We start from the raw sequence: 12184 nt of genomic DNA, 5'->3' as shown, positions 1-12184 counted from the left end.
AAGATTCAAGCCATGCCATCTGCACCCCTCATTGCACCTTTCCCGACCCCTTAATGTCAGCTGCTCTGCAGGAGAAGGGTCCATAAATGCTGCTCTTGTATTTTGCCATACCAACATCTCAAGGATTAAAGACAGACCTAAGAATGAAAGGCTAAGTTGGCCCTGCTGGGCCTTGAGGCTACAGAAAGAGCTCTGAAGCACGCCTCTTAATCCAGATAGCTGCCTTGTCTCAGAACCCTTTCTTCCAACCCAGTAAAAGGAGGACGCACCACATAGAAGTTCGCAAACTCGAACATAATAAAAACCACACACAGCTCGAGCCCCTGTTTCATGAGCCAACCTTTCCAGGTCCTAGTAGTGCACGGGTCAAACCTAAATCTAGTTCTTGCACATTTACCCTTGACATGAGGCTGTACACATCTCTCCTCTTCTTACATTTCAGCAATAGATGGGTCTAGACAACAAGGTGTCTAACTGTGATGAAACCAATTGCCTGTACCATACACACACATTTCTGCAACTGGGGCACAACCCACAGAGGTTTTTAATGGGATTGGATTTGAACCGGCGTCCTGAATCTTGGACACACAAACAGGTATGCGTCAGGGGCACTATAGCGGTAAGCAATCAACAGAAAAGGCTATATGGCCTGTGGAGCACAGACACACACACCTGCAGGGAGTGCATTAACCCTCGCAGCTGTCGTAAAATTCCGACCTTTTGATCAGTGTGCGCACAGAAAACACAGGGGCATTCCCCGACAAGCTATATTAGATCGGAGCACGTGGCCTGCAGCAAACAAACATTCAAAGCAGGGACATTAACTCACCACTTCACATACTGGCACCCGAGACCCGCTGGGCAAAGCCATCTGTCTGCAGCAGGGACATTAACCTGCCAAGCTTTCTTGCTGAGACTTGAACCCGTGACTCTTGGTCACACACTCATCTGGCAAACTCAGTGCTCCACCCCTCCCCTCCCCGTACAGTCTGTGAACAGGGGGAGGGATGTCTGCAGCAGGCGCGTTAACCCACTGATCTGCCTCGTTGGAAACACGACCACCTAGCATCTTGCGACTGCAAATAAGACCCGCCCCGGCCTCGCCTCTTACTCCCTCCTTGGTGTATGGCAGCAGAAGCCGACAGTGAAACACAACCTGGTATTTTAATATCAGCCCCTCGGCAGAGGAAACAGGCAGCGCCCCCCCCTCCACGTCCAGATTTACACATAGGGTGCAACGCACAATGGCGCGCAGTGAAGAGGCAACAACCGAAAACACACCGTGACACAAAACACACAACTGGTACAGGGAGCAACCCCCCCTCCGTCCCCCGCCTCCAAAACAAACCCATTACTCACCTTCTCAGGTTCTGCAACCCCCTAGCATCTCGAGACTGCAAATGAGGCTCGCCCCGGCCTCGCAGCTCACTCCCTCATGTTGTGAATTGAAGCGCTTCAGGCGAGGCCTGGGAGCGGGCGATGTACCTGGTGCCTTTCTCTCGGTCCCGCTGCACGCTCACGGCTGTCGTGGGGCGGGACTTCCGTCTTTGCGAGAAGCCTGTGCCCACGAAGGAGCGGTGGCAGCAGAAGTCAGGAGTGGCGGCTGAGGCCGCCTATGCGGTAAGTGGGGCTTGGTGCGCGTGTGTGTGTGTGTGTGTGTGTCTGCGCCTGTGTGAGTGTGTGTCTGCGCCTGTGTGAGTGTGTGTCTGCGCGTGTGTGTGTCTGCACGTGTGTGTGTGTGTCTGCGCGTGTGTGTGTGTGTGTGCATGCGTTCGGCCGGCCTGCGTAAGCACGTCCACAGACCTCGGTAGGCTTGTGCACCGCTCTGTCTCCATTGAGAGACATCTCGGCAGCAATAGGTCTCGAGGACGAGACCTAAAAATAGACAAAGCATGAGGAGGTAGGAGGAGCCTACCCTGATACATGTGGTGAGCTCCAAAGAGGAACACTCCTGGCAGTAAATTTAAAAAGCTATTTTGTTCCAGGATGCAGGAATCCTGTAAAAAAAAAATTTTTTAAATGGACAAAAGTATTTAGTGCACTTTTGCTACGTTTGGCCTGCCACCACAAGTGAGAGTTGGCCAAATGAGGCAGATTGGGATAAGACTTCACCTCAGTCCAGTTCCTGCTGTCAGTCCCTGCTGTATACGGCCCAAAAAAGCTTGAAGATCTTAGAAATGTATATGTTGTGTTTAGGGCCCTGATCCATAACTCGCATCACAGCCATGCAAACCACAACTCTCGTACCAAATGCAAGGCTCTTAATCTCCCGCTTAATGAAACTTGCAAATTCCAGGGTTTTTTTCGGTTTTAGTCCGCAACGTGAAAGTTAACCGAAGGGATACTTGGCCTAAAGCCAGGCATAGCACCCAATCCTCTGTCGGCAGTCCACTTTAGTCATAGTGGGGGTGCGCCGCTACATGTGGCCTTCAGCCAGAGCTGGCGAAAAACGCTCTACTAGAGGCCAGCGGATGCTGTACACAGACTGTCCATGTGTAGCGAGGTTGGCTGGAGGTAATCAGGCCTTTTAGTAACATATACCTTAGAAATACTATCAGCCCAGTAGCTGTCTTACTGAGATTGGAATTTGTGGCCTGTATGTTGGACACTGACTTATGCAGATGGACCAGTTATTGAAACCTACAGCTTGTAGATTTTCAAATAAATATCTGCATCAGTAGTCAAAAATTACTGTTCAGCCAACTGTATTTCAATGGAAAGTTGAACTTACACTGGACTTTGAAATGGCAGCCTATTTGCAAGATTAAGTTATTTATTGCTGTCTGATATCACCAAAGTAAAAAAAAAAACATTGCCTTCCTTTTGTTTTCATTGCTGCCAAGTATGCCCGTCTCATGTGACTTTCTGTCCAGTCCCAACCTGTTAATCGAGCGTTTCACTTGTTGGGCTTTATAGTTTCTCTTCTACTTTTACAGCTAGAGTATTTCAGATTCCAGCATGCAAAGTGCTGTTGGTTTAAAAGCAGGACTAGCTGAATGTCTTGCCTTTCACACAGGCCTATAACAACTCTGTTTTTTAAAGCTAAGGTTCATACAAACGTGCAATTGTAATATATGCACTTTATCCTAAATATGCACTTCATCCAGTGTGCTGGCTAAGTCAGTCATTGACGCACCTGCATGCATGTAATCTATTTAGCTATTATGCTAACTGCTTTCATGCTTTAAATGCGTGAGTGATATATTAAAACAGCTAAGCACAACAAAAATGTAATCTCGCTCATAAGCACAATGCTCCCTAACTTCGAATCTGCTATCGCCTGCTTTAATGTGTAGGTTTTGAAAACGGGTGCCAAATTTACAATATTTTGGCACGGCAGCGCCGCAAGCCTTCTAGCTGCACTGCCCTACGTCAAAAGAACAAGGAAGGAATGTGCCGTACCTACAAGATACAGCACATTCCTGTTGTTTCTGCGGAAATAGACAGCTCTCTCTGTTTAACCCTTTCGCTGCGGCGGCTATTCCGCCGCAGCGCTAACGGGGCGGGGCGGCCGCATGCTGGTGACAGAACCGCTCCGTCACCAGCCGCGGTTGAGCTGTGCTGGTGACGGAGCCGTTCCGTCATGACCCGCCCCGCTCAATAGAACGGCCGCGAAGGCGCGAAATCAGCGCCGCGCAGGCGAGGCCGCCGGGCCATGACGGAACCGCTCCATCATCAGCACAGCCCAACCGTAGCTGATGACGGAGCAGTTCCGTCATCAGCAGGAGAGGGGTTAAAGGTGGAGTCCTAGGAATCTGCACCCAGTATTTATGCGGCGGGTTAAAGCCCATTCTATATGCTACTGTCATGAAGGGGTGCTCTTGTCCTTTTTTTCATGCATTTCGTCTCTGTAACTTGTGGCTACCACTCTTGGACAGCAATGGAATAAAATCTTCCTGGTTGTTTTGAGTGATATTGGCCTCAAACCTGTTTCACTCCTGGGACATTTTTGTGGGTCACAAAACCCAGCATCTAGAGGCCATTCCAAAGGTGTTACTTGAGATGTGTGTGCTTTTTGTGTATATTTTTAAACCTTTTATTGTCTTAACACCACCATCTAATTTAGTTCAAGAAGTTATTATGGCCGGATGCAGGTGAGACCAGAAGATGTTATTTGAAGCTCAGCTGCATTTGGGCAAAATTAACTGATATATGAGGGTTTATTTCATGGTATTGAACACAGCAATTTTTTTGATATTATTTAATCCTTTCTTTGCCAAGTTTGCACTTCGCAGCAAGGGGGCTTAATCTTTTCCCCAAAAATTGGAAGTACGTTTTTTAAGTACATGTACATCTCGTCCTCTCTTTGTACACCCATTCAAAAATGTGGAGATATATTCATTTTTTTTTAAACCTTTTTGTTCGATGTTTTGTTTCTCAAATGGAGAAACAATAATCTGGAAAGCCAACTAAGGAAATGCTGCCCTTAATTTTGAGTCCAGCCCTACCAAATATGTGTGGGGTTTCCTAAGAAATGTAGCAAGCACAACAAATTATGTAATATTGGCGCAGGTCTGACAGTTTGGCAGAATCATTGTTTATGGTGGCCAGTTCATTTGATGACAGATATCAAGCTTAGGACTTTAAAAGAAAGCATAAAACCAACCGATTATATTCTTATTCAGTATGATCTAAGGAAGATAATGTTGTAAATAAATGGCATTCTTCCTTCGAGCCAAAGACAGAGCCATTTTTGTGGTTCACTAATGTCAGACTAGTGTCAAGTGCCAAATAACCTGTGTATTACAGTGAATTATAAAGGATTTGGCCTCTCTCTCTTACAGGGCAGATTCAGATTAAATCCAAACGTGTTTGGATTCATATAAGCCACTTCAGCATGGATTGCCCTGTACCTCTAGTTTTCAGAAATGTCTGCTGTTGTTAGGAGGAAAACTGAAGGAAACTCCCAAGCTTTGAGGAAAATATGTTACAAATACGGCAAACGCCACGTTTAGTGCAATCTGCCAGCGAGCCAGTCAAAATGAAGGAGGTCTTGTTCCTAGCGCTGCAAACCTTAGAAAATATATAGCTGTGGTATGTTTCCATACAAAACAAGTGTCCTGTTCAGTGCGATCCCCTGGCCAACGAGTTCGAGCAAAGGAAGGCTCGCTTGCAAAATTATGTTCCTTAAAACACATCTGTTAGGTTTGAAAGTTGGAAGCAGATGAATCTGGTATATAGAATCAAATGGATTACTAAAATGATCAATCTAATCTTAAAAATGTTAAATGGTCATATTGATACATCTGTGTGCTTTGAGCTGCAACCCATCGCATAGCCATACAGATGTTGCAGAATGTGTGTGATTTGGGTGGGAGTTAATGCCTTTTAATACTCAAGACAGGAAAGATTCTTGTTTTCTTTCTTCGACAGTTGCAGAATGGCATTCAGTGGGCATAATCCACCGTAAGGACCTTCAGACCTTCATGTTCTCACCAGCCAAACCCCATTTCTTCAACTTTTTTTAGCATGCACTCGTTTAAGCTCCATTTGGCCTGATCAACAAGGTTTTGAAGTTTTCATCAAACCATACCATGTTTACTTCTCGTTTCTGCTCTTGAGTGGGAGGCTTAGAAACTAGTTGTGTCCATGTTTGGTGACTTCTCTGTTTGTATGAGAATGAAGGTGATAGCAGTGTTGAAATAAAAGGAACGTGGTGCATTACGGAACCACCTAACCGAATAAAAGTCGCAGGCCGTTTTAGTGCGCTAGCCAATGCATGGAGCTGTGAGATGTTGATGTCACACCGTAGCTAAGGGTATGTTTATTGCAGCTGTGAAAAAATCTGTGCAGGTTTATTCGCAGAGCAGCAGCCAAATGACTGTTCAGAAAACCACGACAAATTCACGCCTTGCAAACACTAAGAAACTTTCTGAATCTTCCAGGTTAATGTTAGTTCAGCCGTTCTGAAAGGAGCCGCCCATCACTATGGCGCGCAGTGTGACAAACCCAACAAAGAGTTCATGCTTTGCCGCTGGGAGGAAAAGGACCCGAGAAAATGCTTGAAGGAAGGGGCCCAAGTCAACGAATGTGCGCTGGATTTCTTCAGGTACTGCTTTTACCAGCTTTATTCCACGTGTTGCTAACTTGTACTGGTAATTGAAATCAATAATTGCAATTATTATTGTGATAATATTAATTGGGGAAATTGAAAACAAATTGACAATGTCTTGGGGAGCAGTGTATCCATGTGATTTGAGGAACAGAGATTGTTGAACAAGACTTGGACCAAGCTTCCCCATGACAGGATATGGATCAGTCGATGAAGTGTATGGGTTTTGCCAGATACGTCTTTGTCCAGTCCGAGCAATGTTTAACCTTCAAAGGGCATAAGAGTAATGCAAGGCGCCTATGGGAATGTAATTGCTTCCCAAAAGGGTTGATGATCTGAAGTGTAGTTGGGGAAAAGCCATTGTACTATGTGTTCGTTATAATAAAAAGTGAAGACAATTGCAACATTCGCAGAACCTGAACCCCAGCTGGCTTTGAAAGCAGTTGCATATTGAGCATATTTTATACCCTTTAAAAAAATGTATTTCATGATTTGGACATTTAGCTTATGCACATTCCAATGGAATCTTAAGCCAGTACACAGCCAAAATACCTATTTCTGCGACCACACTAAATGAATTTCTATTTTACGAAAGCTTAGGGTGTAATCTCACCCGTTCTCCGCTACTGCTCAAAAGGGTAATGTGTCCTAGGGTCCTCCCTAGTTTTTGATGGGATACTCAACTTTGACTAGAGATGTCATTAAAGTGCTTTTAAAAATCATAACATTTTGAAAAAAAATCATAAGTGGACTTCGAAAGAACCTATCTGCAGCCAAGTAGGGAGGTTACAGGCAAGTGCTTTTATTGTTTCGGGAGACAGACACATTTTATGTCAAAAACTCTTCCTCCGGGTTATTTGCAGAATTCATGCCCTTTATCAACGTAAATGTGTTTTTACTTTGGTTTGTATATACACGTCACGTACTCTCAACAGTGTTTTGAAAAAACAAGAAGTATAGAGCAAATTGCTTCAATTTTATTTTCCGTCTGACACAGCCCACGTTTAAGTAAATTAGCTATTGTCTAATTCGACAGATAATCAACTTTAAAGGGGAGGAACAGGAAAATGTAAACCAAATACACGAATCTCAATCTCGGGTTCAAGACAGCAGCTCGGTTGCACAGGTTAGACAGAGTTTACTGCTACAGATAGTGGAGTGTTGTGTTGTCCCTTTAAGTATTTTTAGAATTGTTATCCTATGTTCTATTGCATCCTAGTTTCCCTCCCTATTTTATTGATAAGGTTTTTATTGAAGGTCTTCCCAACCAGATCATTAGTGATAATGGCGTTCAATTTACTTCCAAATTAACTCAATCTTATTTTGACAGAGTTGGTATTGTCCATAAGACTACCTCTCTATATAACCCCAGTGGTAATGGACTTTGTGAGAGATTCAATAGAGTTCTAAAGAATGCCATACAAATAGCTATGCAAAATAATGATGATTGGGAGACTGCAGTTTTCAAAGCTGTCTGGTCTTACAGAACCAACATTCATGATGCCTTAAAAATGTCACCCTTTTGAAATCAAGAGAGGTCGCGTTGCAAGAACCAAGTGTAATCCCAAATGGTTACATAAAAAATCTTGTTTAGATATATGTATGAGCAAAGTTAGATCTGATGTTATTGATAAACATCTGGAGTATAAGAGGAATTTTGATAAGAAATGTTGCACCAGTACTGCAAATGTAAGTGTTGGAATGTGGGTTAAAGTGAAGAAACCCTGGAAAGTTCGCAAGGGGGATTCTCAATTTTCTGAACCCCTAATGATTAAGAAGATTTTGCGTAATGCTGTTCTTTTAAGTGATGGTAATGTGTGGAATCTTAAAAGAATTGCTATCTACAGAGGCAAAAAGAATTTGACGGAGAACTCTGTTAATTTGTCTGAGATCTCACCTCCTCCTCATTCTATTCATTGCGAGGATCATGGTGGTTTCAGTGTATCTGAAAATCTTCCCATCTCTAATACCAGCTCTAATTTTCCCACTCCTAATAGTTCTAACATTTCAAGTTCTACTAATGATGCTGATGTAGTAGATTCTTCTCCCAATGTTTCCACTTCACTTGAAACTATTCCATCTAATCAAGGTTCTAATTTTACATCTGTTGATGAACCTCATTGTAATAGTGAAGTATTTGTGAACCGGAAACGTATTTGCTCTAAACCCAAGTGGTTAGAAGATTTTGTTTGTTAATATTTTTTTCTTTTTTTTTTCTCTTTGTTTTCTGTGTTATAAAGAGGAAGATGTGTTGTGTTGTCCCTTTAAGTATTTTTAGAATTGTTATCCTATGTTCTATTGTATCCTAGTTTCCCTCCTTAGCAACTGTGGTAGTTGCTGAAGAAGAAGTCCTGTGCAGGATGTTACCTACCTTGCTCCTGTGTTTCTTTTAATAAACTACACTTTTCTTATTAAACCTGTGTAGTCAACTTTACATGGAGCTATCTCGCCGCCTAGGTCATGAAGTGTATCCACATCAGCCATGAAGAAACTCCTATAGCAATAAAAACACCCATTGGGAAAGCCAACAGGTATGGCTTTGGCAATTATGCAGCTAAAGAAAAGTGTATTCCCTTCTCTGGCAAACATTACGCCGTTTGCAAAGAAATTACTGAAATATAAAAACAATAATGCTGTCTGTAGGCCAGACCTACAAAATAGGTGTCCACTGTCACCAAGGAAGTCGGCCTTGACCTTTCCAGTAATTATTTCCAAATAAGTATCAATTATCACTGGAACATAAGCCTGAAATACTTTATAAAGGTACCCATTCCGTCAAGTTATAATAATCTTAATATTAATATTAATATTGACATTGATCATGCTCATTATCCTGGATCATGAATATGATTTTTTAGGCACATTGCTGTTGGGACCCATTTGTTTGGTGTGATGCGTTCCGTTGTGATTTTGTTGATGGGATATCTAATTTTAGAGGTTTTTTTTATGGATCTTGGTGCTTGGCTGTTTAGTCCGGTTTGGTTAAACTTTTCGGTGGCACTTGTGTTTAATAAAGGGAGGTGGCTTAAGTGCAAGGGGCTACACATTATTTGATTTGGCTGTATTATAGGTAATTAACATTTTTTGGTTTTTTTGTGATTTAATTTATTTTGGTCACCTGCTCTTTTGTTCCAGTCTGATGTGAGACTGCACTGCTGTCTAGGTATTCTGTTCAGACTCATGTTTTTTTCAGTCTGAAGGTAACTCAGAAGAACATGTGTTGTATGTTTTGTGAGCTTTCATTAGGAAGTTTTCTAAAAATCTGTTTCTGCATAACAACTTATTGTATTCTTCATCATTAGTGACTTGAGAAAGTTGGAGGTGCCAAAGTACTCCTTTGAAATCTTGGTTTGCAGATTTAAGAGTAAAAGCTCACCTGTTTATTAAATAATGAGAAAATAATATTGGGCATGTTACTCAAAGTTTTTGGTACATAAGTGTTAATGAAATATGCACGGAACTGGTCTGCACACCAACATTCCCATAATCCGTTAGGAACCATAGTCGTTTGCAAGGAAAACTGCTTATTGCAGAAGACCTGCTTTCATCAGTGCTGTGCTCATGACTTCAAAATAAAAGGTAGCCATTTTCAGGTCTCTCTTGCTAGCTTTAGCTGTGTCAGACCTATTGTTACCAATACTTTAACATTTACCTAAGGCGGGCTTTGGATCTTCCCTTTACTCATGACTTGTCGGCTTTCTTGAATATTTCAGTTACTTCAGTGTTTTGAATCAGTAGCTTTCTTCTGTACAGTTATTTCCTTTGCAGTTTTGACCTGTTTGAGGCTACTCCAGGAGCTTGCTGTTTAGGCACCACCAAACAACTCCTCCCACCGTAGAACTTACCCCAGTAATTTCCGGGCCGAGTTTGGGGAACAGGGGTTTGCCTTCTCAGGTTTTGTGCCAAGATTCCTGTCCACATTGGAATGGGTCTTGAGGAGCAAGGAGAGCATCGTGGACAGCTGTATGCATGGCGTGAAAAGCAGACAGGCGAGGAACTCACAGCTGGGTGCAGGAGCCTTTTATGTCCCTGAGGCTCAGATCAGGAGGCCAGCAGACTAGCCCTTGGAGTCACTCTGGAGACCTGGACTCAAGATGAAGTTGCAGGTTCAGTTTTTCTTCCCCAGGCAAGAAAGCAGCAGGTCAGGGCAGTAGTTCCTTTAAAGCAGTAGTCCAGCAGAGGTACAGTCCTCATATCAGCACAGCAGTCCTTCTTCCTGGCAGAGTATCTAAAGGTCCAGAAGTTGAAGAGATGGTGCCTGAGGTCCAATATTTATACCCAGTACCCCTTTGAAGTGGAGGAGTTATTTTGTGATGTTTCCCTTGAAGTCCCCAGCAGTTCTTCCTTCCCTGCCCTGGCTTCAGACTAACTACAAGGGGCATGCAGTCATTAGCGTGGACAGTATCAAACCACAGGAGGTACCCCATATACCCCAAGGAGACTAGAGCAATAATCTGTAACAAACAACAGTGTCTCAAACAAGATTAAGGTCCAGTACATGTTGGCACAATTGGTCACAGTGGATTAAATCCAAAGCGGAGAAAAACATGTAACGGTAAATTGTATTTCAGTAGATAAGCATGTTGGACATATTAAACTTCACATGTACAGGAACATGAGACAGTAGCACTGCTTTACATTAAATGACGTGTAACCTGCAAAATACTCTGCACAAGTGCTCATGAAGTTTTGTGACGGAGCAAGTGACACGTGAAGTGGTCTATACAGCGATGGTGATAGGCGCGACAAGAGACAAGTGGGATTTAAAATTCTTTACATATTTGGGATATCCAGGCAGTTAATGTTACATTAATACAAAATCCAAATGAGTGGGGTATCAGTAAGAGGGGGCACCAAGAGTTCCGCTGTGGAGGTCAACGGCATTTCGGCCTGCAGAAGGGTTAGGCCATCATCAGGACCAGGTTACAGTTTACACTGTGACGAATTGTGCCCACATGTACTTGACCTTAAAATAATACCCTTGTTTGAGACACTGTTGTTGGCTACAGGTTATTAGCGTGGAGGCAGGGAACAGCCTATTCAGGTGTAAGTGGTGCTATGTCCACCTGCTCCCTCCCTTCTGCCAACGATGGACCATCCAGGAACACCTAAGCTCCCTATTGTGTAAGGCTGTCTAGAAGTAATACACAAAGGTCAACCGTAAGTCACACCCAGTCGTGTTACCAGAGGCAGGCTACAGGCGCTCAAGGGCTAACCTTCTAAAAGTGGCATTTTCAGAATTGCAGTTTAACATCCGACAACCCCATAAGTTAGGATTTCAAATTGTGATTCCAGAGACTACAAACATGGATTGGTTATCTTTTCCCATTTGGAAATTACTCTTATAAAATGTAACAAGGCAACTCCAATGTTATCCTGTTAAAACAAATGTAAGAGTTTTTCAGAACAAGAACATGTAAAACTTAAAAGTACATGTCCTGCTTTTGAAATGCATTCTTTCCTTCCTGCTGGGCTGTCCAGGGCGTCCCTCAGGGGTGACCTATATTATTAAAAAGGAAGGTTTGGGTCTGGCTAAAGGAATTTTTTCCCAGGTCAAAATGCACACACACGGGCTCCAAAGACAAACCTGAGAGATGTTTAAAGAGCTACTTAAGTGGGTGACACTATTCATGCTGCAGGCCCATTAGTAGCATATAATTTACAGGTTGTGGGCACATGTAGTGCCACTTTACTAGGGACTTAAGTAAATTAAATGTGCAAATTGGGCATAAGACAGTGTTCTCATGTTTAGAGGAGAAAGCACGTTAACACTTGTTAGCAGTCTTAAAGTGCCCTAGCAAAATCGAGGTCAGTAAAAATGGACGAGGAAGACCAGACATTTGGGGGAAGACCTCTCTAACATTGACAGATCTAACACTCCACAATTGGCTGCTCAAGGAAGGCTCATCACAGTAGTCCTAGATGACCTCCGGACGACAGCGAGTCTTCTAACAACACTGGAAATCTCAATAAACAAGCCAAAGTCATACTTGACTCCTTCACAGAGGTTTCCCTTTATTGGAGCCATTCTGGGCATGGTGCATGCCTTTAGGGCCTTTAATCTACCGCAATGACTCCAGGACATTCAGGCTATAACCCCAATATTTCAACCTCAGTCCTGGATCCTGTTGA

The 12184-nt window shown here is 43.1% G+C and overlaps 1 protein-coding gene across 2 annotated transcripts in view; it reads left to right on the top strand.

The window, feature by feature from the left end:
- NDUFA8 (NADH:ubiquinone oxidoreductase subunit A8) overlaps positions 1–12184 on the top strand; it is a 57128-nt gene that overhangs the window by 20618 nt on the left and 24326 nt on the right. For both annotated transcript variants that reach the window (XM_086921085.1, XM_086921084.1), the window contains one exon: positions 5886–6049. In XM_086921085.1, the coding sequence (XP_086777211.1) occupies positions 5886–6049 (164 nt within the window). The remainder of the gene's footprint in view (positions 1–5885; positions 6050–12184) is intronic.

This window comes from Lissotriton vulgaris, chromosome 5 (assembly GCF_964263255.1).
Source record: "Lissotriton vulgaris chromosome 5, aLisVul1.2, whole genome shotgun sequence".
In the NCBI taxonomy this organism is placed as follows: domain Eukaryota; kingdom Metazoa; phylum Chordata; class Amphibia; order Caudata; family Salamandridae; genus Lissotriton; species Lissotriton vulgaris.
The sequence above is the reverse complement of the archived record's forward strand: the minus strand, read 5'-3'. Positions and strand labels throughout refer to the sequence as shown.